The sequence below is a fragment of the Elephantulus edwardii genome, unplaced genomic scaffold (genome assembly GCF_000299155.1).
Source record: "Elephantulus edwardii isolate Elephantulus edwardi_28Jun2011 unplaced genomic scaffold, EleEdw1.0 scaffold00021, whole genome shotgun sequence".
NCBI lineage: Eukaryota > Metazoa > Chordata > Mammalia > Macroscelidea > Macroscelididae > Elephantulus > Elephantulus edwardii.
The window spans coordinates 26404098-26426025 of NW_006399771.1; the positions used below are offsets into that span (position 1 = coordinate 26404098).

The window sequence follows — 21928 nt, forward strand, 5'->3', positions numbered from 1 at the left end:
CGGTACAGTGAGTAAGAATAATAGAACAATCGATGCCTTTGAGCTGTGGTGCTCGAGAAGAATATTGAATATACCATGGACTGCAAGAAGAATAGTTTCTTCCTGGAGGGGGTAAAACCAGCCTGCTCCTTGCAGGCAAGGAGTTTGAAACCCTATCTGACATACTTTGGGCTTGTTGCAAGGAGGGACCAGGCCTTGAAAGGGACAACTTGTTTGTAAGGGTAAAGGGCTAGAGTGAGAGAGGAAGAAGAACTGTGATGGGATGGATTGACTCAGTGACTAGGGTAATGGGGGAAGGTGTGTCAGAGACATTGAGATTGGATCAAGATAAAGCAGGGTTCAGAGCTGTTGTAAGTAGGGTCTGTATGACTCAGAGGCACATAACAACAACAACATACCTAATTAGATATTATACAAAATATTGTTATGTGCCATCAACTCCAGTACAGCTCATAGCGACCTTGTGAACAACAGATCTGAATCCTGTCCTATCCTATGCCACCTTCATCATTTCTAACATAGTTGAGCCCACTGCTGTGGTCATTTGACATCTTTGCCTCCAAGCATCACACTAGCTATACTTTCTCCAAGACATACCTAGTATTTTTTTTTTTTTGGCAGTTCATGGGATATTCAGACCTCTTTGGCAACACCACAGCTTAAAGACCTCAACTTTTCTTCTGTCATTCTTATTCATTGTCCAGCTCTTAGATGCACAGTGGGTGACCGAAAAAGACAATGGCCTGAATGAGGTGCCACCATAGTCCTCAAACTGACATCATTGTTCCTCAGTAATATGGAGCGACCCCGGACTGCAGACTTAGTCAATGCAGTAAGTCTTCTGATCTGCCAACTGCAAGTACCAAGGGTGTTAATTGTGGGTCCAAGAAAAAGAAAATTATTGACAATTTCTATCCTTTCTCCATCGATCATGATGTTGTCTGTTGACCCTATGTTGATGATTTTGTTTGCCTGTTGTTGAGATGTAACCCATACTGAAAGCTGTAGTCTTTAATCTTTTGCAGCAAGCTTCAAGTCCTTCTCACTTTCAGCAAGTAAGGTTTTAGCATCTGCATAACACAGGTGGTAGATGAGTCTTCCTTTGATCCTGTAGCCACATTCTTGCTCATGGAGTACAAAGTTTTAACCTGAATAGGCATTATACAAAATGCTTTTCCAAAAAAGGAATAATGTATGAAGAAACAAAATTCATCTAACATAGGATTTTCAACTGCTGCATTACTGACATTTGTGGCTGGATAATTCTTTGTTCTACAGGGCAACATTTTCATCCTCTTCCTCCTAGATAATAGTAATGTCTCCCTAGTTTTGATGATTTATATACTGTGAAGTGTCCCATGTGGGTAAAAGTGGAGAAATGTAGAGCAAATTTATTTACAACCACTTCCTAAAGAAGTCAAGACTGGAGAAAGCAGCATACAGATTGGTCTTGAAGTATAGGTAGGATTTCAAGAGTCTCAGCTTGACAAAAAAGTGAGGAAGCAAGGATAAGAAGGTTTTAAGAAGTTTTGACTCATAATAAGTTAGCACCTTCCCTACTCTATTATGAATCCTGTTTACATCAAGCTCCATATTGCCAGTTCCTCTCTCACCCTTGATACTTTCCAACAAAAAGAGCTTATTTCAGGCTCATTTCCCCTCAACAGACAAAAGCACCCATCGGATCACAAAAATATAATTTTGTCTTTATTGCATATATTGAGTGGTTCCCTTCAATTGGTAAAAATGAGATTTCTTTTCTGCTTACTATCATTAAAACATAAAGAAGGCCCCCAAAGAGGATGGTTTGAAGAAGAAAATAATGAGTTTGAGTTTTGAGTGAATTTGAGAAGAGATTGAATTGGTAGCAGGGTACCAGGCTGAAGAAATATACAAAATTAATTGAAAACAGAAAAAAAGGGTAATATATGGTATGGGTATTAAATATGTGTGTATGTGTGTGCACTCATGTGCACACAAGATGCAACAAGAAGAGAAATAAAACAGGAGACAAAAAATAATGGAGACAAGTACTTTGCTGTTTTCTCCTCCTTTCCTAATAAAAATCATTCTTGTATTTCAATGAATGAATCTCTATTATAATAAAGAAATTCCACTTCTATGTATGATATTCTGCAAGTGTCATTCCAAGAAAGTCTCCCTACCATAATTAGGAAAATGTGAATAACATATATATATGTATAATTCACATATATATGTGAATTCAATATATATTTTAATATTCTTCTTCCTAAAATAAATAACATTCTTATTTTTTTTAAACTTGTCTATTTGACATTTTGGTTGAGCTAAGAAGAGCTTAAAGCTCTATTTTGCCTCTGAAGGATATAGAGAATTGATTTCTTCTTATTTCTGCGGAAGTTCACTGGGCAAGCTACTTGCGTCAAGTCATTAGGATAACATTCAGCAGGAGTAATGCATTAATGTTGGTTGATATTGCCAACAAATTCCAGTATCTTATACAAAAGAATTTCTGCTCCGTTATTTACAGTTTGCCTTTTCATAAAGTTAAAATAAGCAGAGGAAGATAACATTTGCATAAGACTGTTAGTATTCAAGTTGATTCTTGAGTTTTCACTCTGAAACCCACCAAAACCAAAAAAGCTTCACAAATATCAGCTGGCCTACTAGAAAGTTTTCTGTTTTCCTACATATGTGCACACAACATACAGGGCTGCTCTGGTGGCCTTGTGGCAAGAATCTGTGCTGTAATCTCAAAGGTATGCAGTTTGAGGCCACCAGCCACTCCATGGGAGAAAGATGGACAATTTCCTTCCCTGCAATTAACTGCCTCTGAAAACCAGTCGAAGGGTCAGCTGTGGGTTGGTTCAAACTCTACAGTACAGGACACCTAAAGGTATAGTTGGAACCCATCAGCCACTACATGGGAGAAAGATGGGCAGTCTCCTCCTTCAAGATTTACAGCCTTGAAATTCCACAGGAGGATCACTGAGCGTTGGCATCCACTAGACATCAGTGGTTTTGTTTGTTTATTTATGCATATCACACATACAGCGCAATGCAAAACTAGCTCTGAACTTAGTCCCGTAGCAACTGTACTTTTCATAGTATTACAACAATTTAAGACTGGTAATGAAAACTCTCAAGGCCTTAAGTTTCAATGGTTACCATTCAACTACTTGTAGTAAATGTACTGAATTACAAGGTCATGGAAGTTACATATGTCCCATTTACAGTAAAGATTGCTAATCAAAATGCAAATTATTACACTATGACAAAAACATGTTAAGCTAAAATGGGCTGTTGTTTAGACTGTGTGTTTTTATGTACTCCAATGAGTCATTAAAACTCTGCCATTTCAGTGGAGAAGTACTCCTGTTGAATATTCAGTGATAGAAGCAAGCATGTGGTCTAATTTTTTTTTTAAAATAACCACTCTAGTAAGCTCGAATCATAATGCAATAATGTGAGCAATATATATGTAGAAAGTGATGCATATATGAATAACTGTGGTATAAAAACATAGCATAATACCCAAAATTGTTTTCCTATTTATAAACAAAACCATTTAATACAAATGAACACTGAGTATTGATTGTCCTAGATGACAAATACTATGAATACACTATAATTACTTCCATAGGTCATAGATTTTGTGTTCAGTAAGGATACATAAAACATTGTCCAAGACTTTTTTTGTTTTATACTGGAGAAATGTAAAACATTATGCAAGAATTAAAAACCAACACAGAACTTAAGAACAGTCTTTAAATGGCTTAGAAGGCTTTCTCTTGATGCTAAGGATTTTTCTACTTCGTCTTCTGGCCTCCAATTACAAAGGAAACATCCTCTTGACCCTTCTGCCAGTAGTTCTTACTGTTCAGACTGCTGATAGAGAATAGTGCCATATTGTTACGTGACATGTTACGGAAATTTTACTCTCCTTCCATTTCTATCAATCTTTCCAACTTTCAACTATCCTTATCTCACTGTGCCTGAAACAAGTACAGGTTTTCTCAAACTGGGAAGTGAAAAAAAAAATCTTCTTGATAAAAGACCTAAGTATCTTCCTTCATTAGTAGTTGTACTCTGCTTATGGAGCACAAAACAAGCAGTGGAGGGAGGAATATTCATCCACAGTGACATCTTCCCATGATTTTTAAAGAAAGAAGTAACTCCAGGGCAAAAGCATTAATACCAGATCAAATAGTAGATAATGAGTCACAGGAAAATAAGCCCCCTGCAAAAGAAAACACAAAACCCAAATCCACCAAGTTGATTCCTACTTGAAGCAACTCTGTAGGACAGAGGAGAACAGTACACTATACTGAAACCTTCAGAATAAAGAAAAAGCAGTGCTCAGATTCATGCAGTCAAGATACATCAATGATAATTTTGACTAGAAGGCTAAAATTGGAAACAATGAAGAAGAAATGGCAGTTGGCAAGTATAGAATTGGTGACAGAAATTACTTCAGAAACAGAATGACTGAATATTGTATATTTAATAATTTATTCACTATAAATACCTATTTTTAGAAAACACAAATGTAGACTTAACACACAGACCGCATCTGATGGAATCAGACTGTTAGCTATTGTCTGTTAGGTGCCTTTGAGCTGAGTACAAACCATAACGACCCTATTAACAACAGATCTAAATCCTGCCCCGTTCTGTGCCATCTTCATACTTCCTGACATATTAAAGCCTACTCTGGTGGCCACTGTGTCCATCCACCTGGTTGAGGGTTTTCCTCTCCTTCACCAACCCTCCACCTTCCAGAGAATCATGTCCCTTTCTAAGGAATAGTGCCCTCTAGCAACATATCCAAAGTATGTGAGGTGAAGCCTTTTCATCTTTGCCTCCAAAGAACACTCTGGCTACACCCTCTCCAAGATATATTTGTTCTTTCGGCAGTCCATGGGATTTTCAGTACTCTTCTCCAATACCACATCTCAAAGGCATCAATTCTTCTGTAATCCTTATTCTTTTTCTGTCATACTTATTCATTGTTAAGCTCTCAGCACAGCAAGTGATCAGAAAGACTATGGCCTGAATCAGACGCACCTTAGTCCTCAAACTGGATGCAGCAGGGGTGCTGTTTGGAGGCAAGAATGATGAGGCTTTGTCTCACATACTTTGGGCACGTTGCTAGGAGGGGCTATCCCTTGAAAAAGAACATGATGCTGGAAAAAGTGGAAGGTCAGCAAGAGAGGAAGACCCTAAACACAGTGACTGCTGCAATAGACTCTTGTGTAAAAGGAAGTGTGAAGATGGCACAGGATAGAACAGGGTTCAGATGTTTTGACCACTGGGTCATGAGTTGTATTTGACTCAATGGCACCAAACAAGAAGAACAATCCTTATTCACTATTCTGCTCTCAGATGCCTAACAAGTAATATGAAATACTGTGGCCTAAAGTACCTCAGTACTTTAGAACTGTGCCTCAGTACTCAAAGTGTAGACTTTTCCAGTGCAATACATCCTGATGGCTGGTACCAAGGGTATTGACTGTAGATCCAAGTAAGATGAAGGTGTTGACAGTTTCAATCTTTTCTCCATCTATCACCATGTGCCTACTGGTCCAGTGGTAAGAGAATCTTTGTTTTCTTGACATTAATGTGTAATCCATATTGAAGGCTGTATTCTCTGATCTTCTGTAACAAGTGCTTCAAGTCCTCCTCACTTTAAGCAAGCAAAGTTGTGTCACCCGCATAATGTACGTTATTTGAGTCTCCCTTTGACCCTGATGTCACATTTCTCTTCATATACTCCAGCTTCCTGAACAACATGCTCATCCTACAGATTGAATAGGTATGAAGAGAAAATACAACCCTGATTCATTCATTTCTTTTCTCTCTCTCTCTTTCTTTTGAAATTCAGAATATATTCAAGATCATATCTTGGTTCTTGCTTACTTATTTCAAGTTCCTTTGACCTCAATTTGAATTGCACAGGAGCAATTGATGGTCTGGCACACAGTCCACCATGGTCTAGTTTTAGCTGCCAATAGTGAGCTTCTCCAATGATTCCTTCCACTGATATAATCAATCTGATTCTTATGCAATCCATCAGGTGAGATCCATGTATAAAGTCACTGTTCATATCTTTTAAAAAAGGTATTTACAATTAATAAATCACTGTCGTGTTGTTGTTATGTGCCATCGAGTCGTTTGCGACTCATAGCGACCCTATGTACAGCAGCCCTAAACCCTGCTCTATCCTGTGCCATTCGCACTGCCTCTGACACACCCATCCCAAGTACCCCAGTCACTGAATCAATCCACCTCATAGAGGGTCGTCCCCTCTTGTGCCGTCCCTCCAACCTCCCAAGCATGATGTCTCTCTCCAAGGACCTGTTCCTCCTTGCAACATGTCCAAAGTATGTCAGACGAAGCCCCAGAATCCTTGCCTCCAAGGAGTAGCTTGGTTTAACCCTCTCCAAGATTAATCTGTTTGTTTTCTTGGCAGTCCATTGTACATTCAATACTCTTCTCCAGCACCACAGTTCAAAGCCATCAATTCTCCTTCTGTCCTCCCTAGTCATTTTCCAACTCTCTGATGCGTAACAAGTGATTGCAAAGACCATGGCCTGTATCAGGCGTACCTTAGTATCCAGAGACACACCGTTGCTCTTGAGTACTTTAGAAAGGTCATTAACAGCAGACTTTCCCATCGTAATACGTTTTATTTCCTGACTGCTGGTGCCAAGAGTGTTGACCATGGAGCCGAGCAAACTGAAGCTGTGAACAATCTCAATCTCTTCGCCATCCATCCTGATGCTACCAATTGCAATCACTAAGAATACAAAATTCAATCATTCTATTTCCAGCCTCATTTCTATCACCAAGCCCATCATTTTCAAGCCACTATTCCTTCTTCACCAGTTCCAACTTTTGCATTCCAGTCACTAATTACCACGTTTGGCCAATTTTGGAATGCAAGATTCGGTAAAAATTTTCAGTTTCTTCTTTGGCTCTAGATGTTGTTTCTGTTATGCGATGTCAAGTCACCTGCAACCCACAGCAACCTTATATACAGCAGCTCTGAACCCTACCCTGTTCTGAGCCAGTCTCACTGATTCTGCCACACTAACCCCCATCGCCCCAGTTACTGTATCAATCCATCTCATTTGTGGTCTTCCTCTTCTATGTTGTCCCTCAACCCTTTCAAGCATGATGTCCTTCTCCAAGGGATCAGTCCCTCCTGATCACGTACGCAAAGTATGTGGGATACTTAAGCTTCGAAATCCTTGCATCCAAGAAGAAACTTGTTTTCCCCCTTACCAAGACAGACCTATTTGTTTCCATTGTATATTCAAGACTTCAGTACCACAACTCAAAGGCATTAATTCTTCTTCTGTCATCCTTAGTCATTGTCCAGCTCTCTAATACATAACATGTAATCACCAGACTGACTTTGTTGCTTCTCAGTACTCTGGAGAGATCCCTGACAGGAGATTTCCCTATTGGAAAAATGGTGCTAAAAGTGTTGATGGTGAAGCCAAGCAAGCTGTAACTGTTAAAAACCTCAATCTCTTCTCCATCTGTCGTGGTGCTGCCAATTGGTCCAGTGATGTGAATCTTTGTCTTCTTGATGTTGAGCTTCAATATATATTGAAGTCTACAGCCCTTGACTTTCTGCAGCAAGCATTTCAGGTCCTCTTCAGTTTCAGCAAGCAGGGTTGTGTCATCTGCATAATGTAGGTTATTGATGAGTCTTCTTCCAATTCTGACACATTTCTCCTCATAAAGTCCAGTCTCCCAAAAGATCTGTTCTGCATATAGATTGAAAAGTTATGGAGACAGAATGCATCCCTGACACATTCCCTTTCTGATTTTGAACCGTGCAGTCTTTCCCTGCTCTGTTCTGCTTCCTGGTACAAACATATTTATATAATAGTCATATTAACGGGCCTTCCTTGCATGCATATGGATAATATTCTATCACTCACACCATTGTATTTCAGAATAGAACTTGAAGCTATGTTTTTTACTATGTATGCAATACCATTCTTCTTCTATTTTCATTCCAAGCATAGTATACCATATGATTATCTGATTCAAAGTGGCCCAAACTAGTCCATCTCATCTTACTAATGCCAACTATGTTGATATTCATGCATACCATTTCAGTTTTCACAATTTCTAGTTTTCTAACCTTCCAGCAACATTTTGTGTTCCAGTTATCAAAGGATGTTTGTCATTTTTTCTAATTTCAACTGACTTCCAATCTGGGGTCTACCGTTATTACTATAACTATTTGTGTTCTTCTACTGTTTATACGGGTTACAGAGACCTGTTATTTAAGAAGTGGATAGCTAATCCTACGCACTAGTCTGTATTAACCTGGTAGCTGACTACATCTGTGGAAGGAGAAGCTCATTATCAGCAGTCAAAACTAGACCATGTGCTGACTGTGGAACAGAGACCATAAATTAAACAAGACCAAGTTCTAACTGAAGTTGAAGAAAATTCAAATAAGTGCACAAAAACCAAAACATAATCTTGAGTCTATCCCACCTGAATTTAAAAATTATCTTAAGAATATGTTTGAAAAAAAAAGAATAGGTTTGAAACATTGCACATTAATGATCAAAGACCAGGCTAGTTGTGGATGGCATCAAAGATAACATCCATGAAGAGAGCGAAGATCATTACAAATACAGGAAAAAAATGAGTGCCAGAAAAGACTATAAAAATATCACTACAGCATCAAGAAGCCAAAACAAAGGAAAGAAATGCTGAAGTAAAAGGACTGAACAAAAGATTTCAAGGGGCAGATTGAGAAGTCAATGCAAAGACTCATAATAGAAAGGGCAGAGAGCAGGAATTGGAAAATAAAAAGGGAAGAACTCACTTAGTATTTCTCAAGCTGAAAGAACTGAGGTGGGGGATGAAATTCAAGCTGTGAGTGGCAATACTGAGAGATGGTATGGGCAAAATCTTGAATGATCCAAGAAACAACAAAAGAAGATGTAATGGTGGAATTATAAAATGGTACAACCACTCTGGAAGGCAGTTTGGTGTTTCCTCAGAAAGCTGAACACAGAAATTCCATATGACCCAGCTTTTTGCTTGGAATATACCCTATGAAAATGATAGTTGGGGCCCAAACAAAGACTTGCACACGAAAGTTCATAGCAGTGTTATCCACCATCGCAAGAACACGGAAACAGCCCAAATATCCAACCACAATCAAATGGGTTGAGAAATTATGGTACATTTACACAATGGAATACTACACAGCATGGAGGAGTAATGATTTTAAAATCTCCACCTAACTTGGGAGGGACTGGGGAGCATTATGCTAAGTGAACTAACTCAGTCCCAAAAGGACAAATACCGTATAAGGCCATTATTGTAGACGTGTATGAGGATCCAAGGTGGGGGGAAGGGTGAGCAGAGGGGTGAGGATGGGGGCTGAGGTGGACTTAATCATAGGGTCGCACAATTTGATGGGTGTAGGCTGGGGTGATTAAAGGAAATGAGAAAGATCCAGGGTGAAATGTACATGAACTTTTGTAAGTAAATCAGTATAAAATAAAATTTTATTAAAAAAAAGAATATGTTGGGAATACACAGAATCACTGTAACAAAAACAATTGTATGACATCAAAATATTTCAGGAAGTACCATATGATCAAGAGCCAATGGTAAAGAAGCAAGAAGTTCAAGAAGCACTAAAGGCATTGGCAAAAAGTATTCAATGAGATACTGACTGACATGTTTCAACTAACAAATGCAGCCCTGGGCATGTTCAATTGTCTATGCGAGCAAATAGGACAACTGACCGACAGAGATCAATATTTGTTACCATTCCCAAGAAAAGTGATCCAACAGAATGTGTAAATTATTGAATAATATAACATACATGCAAAATAGTGCTGAAGATGATGTCTGATACAGGCCATGGTATTCACAATCACTTGTTATGCATCAGAGAGTTGGACAATGACCAAGGAGGATAGAAGGAGAATTGATGTCTTTGAGCTGTGGTGCTGTAGAAGAGTATTGAGAATACCATGGACTGCTAGGAAAACAAACAGATTTGTCCTGGAAAGGGTTAAACCGGGTGGCTCCTTGGAGGCAAGGATTCTGAGGCTCCGTCTAACATACTTTGGACATGTTATGAGGAGAGACCGGTCCTTGCAGAAGGACATCATGCTTGGTAGGGTGGAGGGACAGCGCAGGAGGGGAAGGCCCTCTATGAGGTGGATTGATTCAGTGACTGGGATAATCGGGATGGGAGTGTCACAGACAGTGCAATTGGCACAGGACAGAGTAGAGTTTAGGGCTGTTGTACATAGGGTCGCTATGAGTCTCAAGCGACATAACAACAACATAACAATACATAGAGAATTGCCAGATGATCAAAGTGTATTTAGAAGAGCTTGTGGCAACAGGAATATCATTGCTGATGCTAGAGGGATCCTGGTTTAAAGCAAAAAAATAACAGAACATTGTCTATTTGTGCTTTATGGACTATACAAAGGCATCTGACTGTGTGGATCATAACAAATTATTGCTAACATTCAGAAGAATGAGAATCCAGAATATTTAACTGTCCTAATGTGAAAACTATGCCTAGACCAAGAGGCTGCTGCTTGAGAACAGAGCAAGGGAACTGTTGTTGTTGCATATACCGTGTTGTCAGAAATGACCCATAGCTGACCCTCCAGCAGGTTTTCAGAGGCAGTTAACCTCATAGAAGAAGATTGCTCATCCTTCTCTCTTGGAGCAGCTGGTGACCTCAAAACACATGCGATCAGGATAGTAGTACAGCTTCTTGCCACTAAGCCACCAGAGCTCCCTAAGGAAAGATTGCGTGCTTTAAAATTAAGAAAAGTGTATGTCATGGTTCTAACCTCTCTCCATACCTATTCAATCTGTATGCTTAGCAAATCATTCAAGAAGCTGGATTCCAAGAAGGAGAATTTGACATCAGGATCAGAGGAAGAGTCATCAATTACCTGCATTATGCACGTGATACAACATTGCTTGCTGAAAGTAAGGAGGACTTGAAACACTTGTTGTAGAAAATAAAGGAATACGTCCTTCAATGTGGATGGTATCTCAATGTCAAGAAAACAAAAACATTCACCACTGGACTGATTGGCAACATCATGAAGAAGTAAAGTTTGAAATCTGTACTTGGATCCAAAGTCAACACCCTTGATACCAATAGTTAGGAAACCAGAAGATTTAGTATTGAATTGGGAAAGTCTACAGGTAGGGAACTCTACACATTATTTAGGAATGTCTGACGACTAGGGTGTGCCTAATTCAAGTCATGGCGGTTTTCAATCATTTGCTATGCATTTGAGAACTGGACAATGACTAAGATGACAGAATTATTGAAGCCTTGAGCTGCAGTGTTGGAGAAGAATACTGAATATCCCATGGGCAACTAAAAGAATAAACAGATATATCTTAAAAAAGTGAAGCCAGAGTGCTCCTTGGAGACAAAGATGAAATAGCTCCATCTCACATAGTCTGGGCATGCTTCTAGGAGAAACTGTTCCTTGGCAAGAGACATCATACTTAGAAAGGTGGAGAATCAGCAAAAGAGGAAGATCTTCAACTAGATGGCTGTAGCAATGGGCTCAAGTATGTCAGAAATTGTGAGGACAGTAATGGATTGAACAGAGCCTACTGATCTGTTGTTATAGGGTCGCTATAGTTGTACTTGACTCAATGGGACCTAACAACAACGCTCAAAGGAAAATTAATAGCAATAAATGTCTACCTTAAAAAAAGGAAGAAAAGGAATCACAGAACACTTTTGTGCACATGTGAAACTTATTCCTAGACTAAGAGGCTACTGTGCTAACAGAATAAGGGAATACTGTTGTGGTGTTATCGTTGAGTATCATCAAGTTGGAAACAACCCACAGCTGACCCTCAAACAGCTTTTTAGAGGCAGCTAATCACACAAGCTGAAACTGAGGAGGACCTGAAGCACTTGCTGCGGAAGGTCAAGGACTGCAGCTTTCAATACGGATTAAAGCTCAATATCAAGAAAACAAAGATTCTCGCCACTGGGCCAATGGGCAGCATCATTGTGGATGGTGAAGAGAGTGCGATTGTTAACAGTTTTAGTTTACTTGGCTCCACAATCAACACTCTTGATAACAGCAGCCAGGAAACCAAGAGACAAATTGCATTGGGAAAGTCAGGTGTTAGGGACCTCTCCAGAGTACTGAAGAGCAACATCAGTCTGGAGACTAATGTGCACCTGATCCAGGCCATAGTCTTTGCAATTGCTTGCTATGTGTCAGCGAGCTGGCCAATGACTAGGGATGATAGAGAATCGATGCCTTTGAGCTGTGGTGTTGGAGAAGAGTGTTGAATATACCATGGACTGGTAGGAAAACAAAAAGGTTCATCCTAGAGAGAGTGAAATCAGGCTGCTCCTTGAAGGCAAGGATTCTGAAGCTTTGTCTGACATTCTTTGGACATGTTACAAGGAGGAACCGGTCATTGGAGAGGGACGTCATGTTTGGGAGGGTAGAGGGACAGCACAAGACAGGTAGACCTCAATAAGATGGATCAATTCAGTAACTGGGGTAATGGGGGTAGATGTGTCAGAGACAGTAAGGTTGACACAGGATAGAGGAGGGTTTAGGGCTCTTGTACACAGGGTCGCTATGGGTCACAAGCGACTCAACAGCACATAACAACAACAACAACAACAATAACAATAACAACTGCTCCCGTGGAGCAGTTGGTGGCCTTGAACTATGTGCCTTCAGTATTGCAGTGCAGTTTCTTACCAGTAGACTACTAGAACATCTTCCTACATGGTTTAAAAGGGTTAAAGGAAGGTGTGTATCAGGCTTGTATCCTCTTTCCATGCCTATTCAACCTGTGTGCTGGGCAAATTATTCGAGACGCTGGACTCTATGAAGAAGAATGTGAAAAAAATAATTAAAATAATTCCTTTTAACTGAAAACTTAAAAAAAAAAACAAACCATAACACAAAGAAGCCAAGACTATCAGGCAGGAGAGGGGCAAAGAAATAATAATGTTCGAGACTGAGGTGAATGTGATATCAAATAGAAAGCTGACAGGAGAAAACAACAAAAACAGAAACTGATTCTTTGAAAGGACCAATGAAGTCGACAAGTCATTTGTTATATTGATAAAAACTCAAAATGCATTATTGTTGAGTCAGAACTGACTCCTAACTGACACTCCATTGAGTTTTCAGAGGCTGCAAAGAGTGCTTCTCTTTCTCCCTCAGAGCAGTGCAGTTTTGGGGTTAGCAGTGTAACAGACCACCAGAGAACTGACGAAATAATAAAAAATAGAAAATGGAAATAACTGAATAAAGAATTGAAATGGGTGATATTACAACTGAAACTAATCCAAAAGGCTAAACACAATTATAACTACGGAGAACACTGAGAAGGATGAGAATCTCAGAACACTGAATTGCACTCATGCAAAACCTATACCTTGACTAGGAAGATGTTGTCCCAACAAAGGAAAGGAACACTGCATGGTTTAAAATTAAGAACAGTGTGCATCAGGGCTGCATCTTTTCTCCACTCTTGGTCACTCGCTATGCCAAACAAAGCATTCAAGAAGTTGGGCTTTATGAAGAATGTGACATCAGGATTAGGGAAAGACTAGTTAACAACCTGTGTTTTGCACATAATACAACTTGCTTGCTTAATGCGAGGAGGCCTTGAAGCACTTGCTATAAAAGATCAAGGACTACAGCCTTCAGTATGCATTACATCTCAACATAAAGAAACAAAAACCCTCTCAGCACAGGGTCAACAGGAAACATCATGACAGATGAAGAAAAGATAGCAGTGTCAATGACTTCCTCTAACTTATATTCACAATCAACAACTTGGGTGGTAGCAGTCTGGAAAATTTAAAAAAAAAAAAAAAGAAAAAAGAAACAACCAAAAACAAAAACGAAAAACAAAAAACAAAAACCCGGGGGCACATTGCATTGGGAAAGTCTGCAGTCAGGGACGTCTCCAAAGTGCTGAAGCGCAAGGATGTCAGTTTGAAGTCTAAAACGTGCCTAATTCAAGCCATGATCTTTTCAGTTACCTGTAATGCATGTGAGAGCTGGACAGTGAATGAAGGCGACAGAAGAAGAATCAATGTCTTTGAGCTGTGGTGCTGGAAAAGGGCACACAAAGGCCTGGGAGAGAGTGCAGGTAGGATCCTCCTTGGAGGGGAGAATGGTCAAGTTTTGTCTCATACCCTTTGGTCATATTTAGGAAAAGCCAGTCTTTGGAGTATCAATAAAGAAGTGGAAGACGCGGCGAGATGGACTGACACAATGACTCTAACGTGGCAGAGATGATGAGGATGGCACAGGACAGGGCAGGGAGGGTCAATGTAAATCATACCCAACTTGAAGGCACCCAACAACAACTACTATGAAAAATTACACTTTAACAAATTTGAAAACTTGAATAGGTAAATTCCTAGAAAAATATTACCCATGCAAGCAAGCACAAACAGAAAATATAAATAAACCTGCCTTTTACAAAATAAGAAAGTGAAGACTTTTCTTTAAAAAAAAAACCAAAACACTAAAGACTTCCACCAAAAAAGAGGATTAAATCGAAATCTTTCCCAATTCTACCCTACCCTCATGGTCTTTGCTGTGCGTAAGGCCAATGTTACAGTCACTGCATCAATTCATCTTGTGTCTTCCACTCCTTCCTGATGGCTGTTTCCAGAGACTGGCCACTTGACATGTCCAAGTATAGAAGGCACAGTCTCACCATGTCTACCTCTAGGGAGCTCTGTAGGTACACTTCTTCCAACACACATCTTTTAGCTGTTTTGGCAGTCCAAGACATTCAATATTCTTCAGCACACACAATTCCAAAGCATCAATTTTTCTCAGGTCTTCTCTATTCATTGCCCAACTCTCCCATGCATATGAGGCAACCAAATATGACACAGTCTGAATCAGACACACCTTAGTCTTTAAATTGGTATCTTTGCTCTGTAGCACTTTAAAGAAGCTTTTGTCAGCAGCTATGCCTAAATGTAAGATGTCTTTGAATTCATGACTTCCATAGGTGTTGATTATAGACCTGATAAAATGAAATCGTTGGCAACTTCAATCTTTTTTCCATCTATCATAATATCCTTTATTCACCCGGTGATGAGAATTTTCCTTTATGGTGAGGCATACCCAAATATGATCTCCTTCTAAGTGCTTCAAGCCCTCTCCATTTTCTGCAAGGAAGGTTGTATCATTTACATATCGCAGATAAGTATAAATACAAATAAGTGAGTATGGGCACATACATATATTCATTGAAGACATATTAAATATAAATTATATTTATCTATTTAATAATATGAAATATAAATATTCCTCAGACATAATAACATCTTTTCCAAGATTTTCTCATGGAACAACATGATCAATTGAAAATGGCAATTTCTACACATAGCGTTCTGAATCCTGATAGAGGAAGTCGTGCTCAGAATCATAAAAGCTTGCAGGCTGCCATCTAAGACATAAGTCTGAGAACCATGGGAGCTATGAGAACCAGGAGCAAAAATCGTAACAAAAAGCTCACAGAAGAAAGTCTACTCAAGTGACAATTTCCTATTCCTGAGACCAAAAGATCTCGATGATGTTCAGTTGACTGTCTTTACTTGTCCCTCCCAGGGCTGAATGGGAGAGAACATTAATTACAAAAGAAAGTCAGGAAGTAACAAACGGGAACAACCAAGAAGAGAGGATTTGTGGAGGGAGACTGCCTATGACTTACTTTAAACCTAGAACTGAGTCTATCTCCTGAAATCACCTTTTCTTGAAATAACAAAGTAGCACACAAAATAAAGGGTATTACCCATAAGGTAGCTGTCCTATCTAAAAAACATCAGTATGAGACCAAAAGGTAGTTACTCAAAAGCAAAGGAGACAAGGAAATGAGCATACTGAAAAAAAGAACAACTAGAAAAACCATTAAAGGTATTAGTGACACATTGTGATAAATTGAGTACTATGTATAGAAATTGTTAAGTGGGAACTTAATTTGCTGTGTTCATTTTCATCAAAAATTTAATAAAGTACTGTTTTAAAAATAGTTTTCAAAGATTTTTTTTTAATTCAGACTTCCACAGGGGCAAAAAGTAATACACGCTCACTTTCTCAAGTAAAAATCATCTCTCACCAGAATGAATTGGAGAGATGAGGCATTTTTAAGCATAAAACCAATATAAGTGGGTTTCTGATTTTTATGAAACATTGTGCTTAATTAATTCCCCAAAAGTACAAGGTATAAAATCATGTACAATAACATCATTAAAGCTCAAATATCTACCCAGAGATAAAATCCTTCATCCTCTCCACAAGAGTTTTGCAAAAATGTTGTCTTCTGGGGTTATAGTGGGCATAGATCAATGGTGTTAATTTTATGATGCACAATGTATGGGAATGACCATAATAAATGCAATATACAAAACAATTTTAAAAAAATGTGCCCTTCACTTTCTTTGAAAACTGTAGTATGATTTTCCCATTTAATCAGAGCTCAAAGTTTCTTACATATTTTTTCCACAAATGTCCTAATTTTATTCTGTCTGCTGTCATTTTTGCATGCTATAGACCCATCAAAGTTTGCCAAAGAAAACAAGTCTCTCTTTTGAAAGTGAATAAAATGTTCATTTACCTCAGATAAATTTTCTCTTTCAGTCCAACCATCTGGATCTAAATTAAGGTACCCTACTTTGAACATGGGTGTGTACCATCTGGGTAGCCAAAAGTGGCAATTACTTCAGGTAAATGAACATTTTACCTAATTTTAAGTGAGCGCAGTCTATAGGAGATTATGGCATAAATACACACCTCTTTTATCTGTCTGTTGCACACCTCTTTGAAGAAGAAGGGAGTATGTGTTCTGTCTAATGGAGATAATTTACTGCTTATATGTAAACATTTCAATTTTAAGAGAATTTATTTATTCGCAATTCTCAAGAAGTGATTTTTTTTTCTTAGAAAACCAGATGTACAACACAAAATAGACTTGTCTCAAGAACTGGAACATCTGGCTCAACAAGGAGCTTGCCTTTTGACCCTTCTCCACCATGTATGGGAACTATGAAGGGTCTCTTCCCTACAGCACCTAATCAGGCCCCCTCCAGTATCTACTGAGCATACTTGCATATACCAATGAGGGCGTGTGCATACTTTCCCAGGGACAAAGATATTCAACACAGTGTGGAATCAAACCTTCCTGCTTTCACCAAAATCCTTTCTCTCAGATATCTGAGTGCATCAGAAACTGATGTATGGTGTATTACTATTAATGTTTAAGTGCACTAAATCAAAATATCACTCTTTTAAGGTCTCTAAATTGTTCAACGTAAATCCTGACTAGCAGATCAAATATGTATTTTCACTACAGGAATTATCCTATAATTAACTTTGCAGTAGGCTCTAGTGACCTACCTATCAGTAAGAAAACTGCACTGCAATCCCAAAGGCAAGCAGTTCGAATCCACCAAGCTGCTCTGTGGGAGAAGGATGGATAATCTTCTCCCTTGTGATTAACTGGCTCTGAAAACACCCTTGAGGATCTGCTATAGGTCAGTTCCAATGGGATGGTACTCAACAACAACAACAGAACATGACTAAATACCAAGCTATTTAATTATAGATCAAATGAAACTTCAGAGTTTGTATCTGTGTTCTTTTGGAGAACGTAGATATCTAATGCTAACTTACACCAAGTTTTTGTGAAAAAATTATTACTATAAAAGGCCTAATCCTGAGTTCCTACAAATGGTCTGTTTTAAAAAATTCTGTGTAGTCATAGTAACAACAACAAAGTTAACAATGTATGGAATGTTGAAAATAATTGTGAAACAATTTATTAATTTTTTTTCTTTTATCAATTCTAGCAGAAACATTTATTGCATAAGCAATAAATTACCAAATGAATTATGGAACTGAAGGAAACAAAAACGTAACTAACATTTTCTTAAGAAGATGTTTAAAAATAAAGTCATCTTGGGAACTCTAGAAACACTAACTCTCTCAAGTCTACAGAAGGGCACACGCTAGCCCCATGTACACTGGGTTAAACTCTCAACTAAGTTATTTCCATCTTAAGGGAAAGATGAATGAGAGCATTGTTATACAATTATTACACTAAAGGTAGAAGAAATCAGTTATGGATCAAGTCGAATCATCTGGTCTTTTTAGAGTCCTATTAATTTGAAAGTACTGACTAAAATACTCTCAATTCCACCAGATATAATTTTACATGGCAAAGAAAAAAATCCAAAGTTACAACATACTTTATTGGAAGTATTTTTTTTACTCCAGTAAGTTTTATCACTAGAGATATGCAACTCCCTATATTGACATTTTGATAAAACACACTTTAATACTTCTAAATACAACACTTGTATTTGCCTTCTATGTCTTTTCTGTTTATTTGACATGAACATCAGTTTAAAAAAAAAGTTTTAATCAGTAGCCTTTCAGAGATGATGAAGGAAATAGTGGAAGGGGGTTTAAATTATCCATATCTGATTTTAGGATGTAGAAAGTGAATAATTCATATATTCACTTACTGGAGGCTTTAGCTGTATCATACAACTGCTGCTAAAGCAGTCGGGTATTTATTTATATGAGGTCATGGTGCTCTATAAATAATAAAACTTTTGTGCTCACACAACACATTTGTATTTTCTCAGCCTCAGATGGTTAACAGCTTCCTCTGAATTTCCAGGCACCCAGGAGCTACGCTCTGGGGATCTGAACCCAAAGTTCACGGCTTAGCTCTCCACTGACAAGCCTGCTGATCACAGGTGCCCTAAAAAGCTGAGTCCCAACACCTGGTAACACTGGTACCTTTAAGAAACTCCAATCTACCACTCACCAAGTACATTTGCTACCAAAAGAAAACCCAACTTTGTTTTGTTGGCTTTGGGAAGTTTTTTTTAATTGCTTGAAAGCTTGGTTGTGACCCACCCTTGTTATTTCATGAAAGAGCTTTATTTGCATAGTCCTTCCTAGTGGCATTGCTCACCAAAAGGCCACCTGTGTTTCTTCTAATCTAGCAGCTACTACAAAGGAGAAAGACAGTCCCTCCCCATGAACATTTAAGAGCTAGGAAATCTGATGGAGGGTCGCTATTAACCAGTTCTTTCAATGCAGTGAGTCAGGAGAAAGAGCAAGAATCACCTACTTATTCATTCAACAATAATAAACTTCAAGTTTCCAGTAACTTACTAGCGCTGAACACTGGTGACAGTGGTTTATTAATGGCACTCTACAAAGGCAAAAAGGAAGCCAGGTGGCATGGAGACTGCTGCACTGCTAAACTTACAGTGGTTCGAATTCACCCGCTACTCTGAAGGATAAAGTCTACTCCCTGGTTACCCTCACTACATCAGCGGGGATCAGAACTGAACAGATGGTTTGGGGTTTGGGTATATACAGGGTTAAGTGCTTTTTAATCCATTTGCACAGGGACACCAGCCATCTCCCCCCCCAAAAAAAAACCACAACACACCAACATTATCATTGTTACTATTTCTAAGTCAGAGAACTGGCTCTGCAGTCAAAGTCCCGAGTTCAAACCCCTAGTTAGCCAGTTTACGACATAATCACAGTCATTTGACTGTGATTCCCTACCTTCCCTGCCTTCATTCCCTACTTGTAAAATATAGAATGAGTGTAGCTCCTACCCTGCAGGGTGCCGTAGGCTTAAGTGTGTTACTGTACATATTCAATAAGTAACAGGCACTCATAGTCAGGAATCACGCTTTAGAGAAATAACTTCCAAAGCCCTCACCTGTTGGAGGAACATCTAGGATTCGAACCAGTCCTGTTGGACTCTACAGTCCTATCTCTAAACAACCGGTGAAAGTCCCACACTCTCAAAAAATAAAAATATAAAATATTGCCCAAACTGTAAAATACATCAAAGGCACTCACTAACAAGGCCTTTGAGACTGGCCTCCTGTATTCTCTCCCTTCGCCACAGGAGTCATTTCCAGGAGCCAGTAACTCAAGAACAAGCAGCTGGAGTCACCATGCGTCCCTTCACCAAGTGCAGGCAGCTAGGGAAAGTCATTTCTCCGTCGCTTTGGTTGTGTCAGCCGCCCGTCCCGCCTCCGCCCCCATTAGCCTGTCACGGGGGAACCGCTGTGAGTTTCAACTTCCAGTCTGGGAAAACTTCAAGCGGCCAGAGAGCATCCCTTGTCTGACATGCGCTGGAGACCTAGAGTCAGAGGGGGACCTAGAAGTGGGATTGTGTCCTGACATTTTAACCAGAATGCTCTGCTGCCCGGTTTTCGGTGCTCATGTGTTTACCTTTGATGTCAATGTGGCATCGCTCAAATTCCACACTCCCCTTTAGTATAAGTCTCCAGTGACAGGCAGCCAAGAGAACTTTGGGGCGGGGTGGGAGGTCCCAACTACCTACCGAAGGGGGCGTAATTCATTGTTTACCTCTACGAAGTGAGTTTGTGGAGTTGGCAGCACCGAGAGCCTAGCCAAGTGGGAGACCCCAGAGGGTTTGGGGGACGGTCTCTTCGTCTTTCTTCCTTCCCCCACCCTAGCCTCCCAAGCTGAGGGAAGCCAACCTGTCCCCGGGGTCGCGGGCCGCCCGGCGAGGCGGGCGGGTGGGCGGGCGGCGCTGGGCACCGCCTCCCTCCCTCGTACCTTCTCTCCCCGTGAAGCACGTAGGAGCTGCGGAAGAAGCCTAGGAGTTCGTTTTCGATCAGGGCGTTGTAGATGATCTTCAGGTTGTAATTCCTCTGTGCGTCCAATGTCCGGTTGAGGACCACCACCAGGACCTGGGTCTGTGGGTAGAGGAAAAAGCCGGCCACCGGGACCGCCCCGGCCGCCCGGTCCTCCGCCACCTGCACCTTTTCCACCGTCACCCGGGAGGCGTGCAGCACGACGTAGCGGGTGGCGTTCCGGCACGCTATCTCCACGTTGACCTCCCCGGAGAAGGTGAAGTTCTCCATGAAGGCGGTGCAGCGGCTTGAGGGGGCCTGTCAGGCGCAACTGCGTCCACGGCTGCCCCTGCTCCCGCTCCTCCTCCGACGGCGGCGGGGCGGACTGGGTGCCCGGGGTGGCCTCGCCGCCCGCGGCGGGCAGCGCGGCGTCCTCGCCCGCGTGGTGGTTGCGCCGGGCAGGTCCCGGGAGGCTGGCGTTGCCGCTGCGCGCCGGGTAACCCGCGGGGCCGCCGTCGACGCCAGGCGCTGCGCTCGCCCCACACTCGTCGAATCGCAGGCTGAGCAGCAAGGCGAGCATAGTGACCGCGAGCAGCGCCACGATGGACACGGCGAAGGCCAGCACGAGCCGCCTGTGCACCGTGATGTGGCGCTCCGTGGTGCGGGGTCGCACTCCCACCGAATCCGCCCAAGGGTCCGAGAGCCCCCTGCCGCCGGCCCGGAGTGCAGCGTCGTCCTCCCCCATGGTGGCCGCCAACGGTGAGCTGCTCTTCTCGGCCCCCTCCTCTTCTTCCTTCTTCTTCTTCTTCCTCTTCTTTTTCTTCTTCTTCTTTTTCTTCTCCTCCTCTTGCTCCCCCCGCTCGCCGTCCAGGGCCATCACACTGCCTCCTCCTCCTCCCCCGCCCCCTCCGTCATCCCCCGCGGGCGGGCCACCCGGGCCACCTCCAGCGCAGTCATCAGAGAGCGTGCGCTCGGGCCGAGGGCGCGATGCCGGTTGGGACCCGGGGGACGTTGGCCCAGGTCTTTTAAGACGGGCTCTGGCTGCGGGCGACGGCCGCCTGGGCGCCCCCCATCAGCCCCGCCCCTCTCCGGACTCGGCCGCCGCGGCGGGCTCTAGGACGCGCCCAACTTGGAAAGCAGCTCTCGCCCCGCGGCGCGCTACTTCTCGGCCGGGCGCCGGGACGCACGCTCCCCCGCCCCGGCGCGCCTGCCCGCGGTGCCCGGCCTGCCCTGCGCCGCGCTCCAGCCGCG

General features: G+C 41.3%; 1 protein-coding gene across 1 annotated transcript in view; it reads right to left on the bottom strand.

The window, feature by feature from the left end:
• Window positions 1-21554, bottom strand: part of TRHDE (thyrotropin-releasing hormone degrading enzyme) — a 789161-nt gene extending 767607 nt beyond the window's left edge. The window contains 2 exon segments of the mRNA XM_006882565.1: window positions 20661-20975; window positions 20977-21554. Coding sequence (XP_006882627.1) covers window positions 20661-20975; window positions 20977-21554 — 893 coding nt within the window.
• Between the last annotated feature and the right edge of the window lie 374 nt (window positions 21555-21928).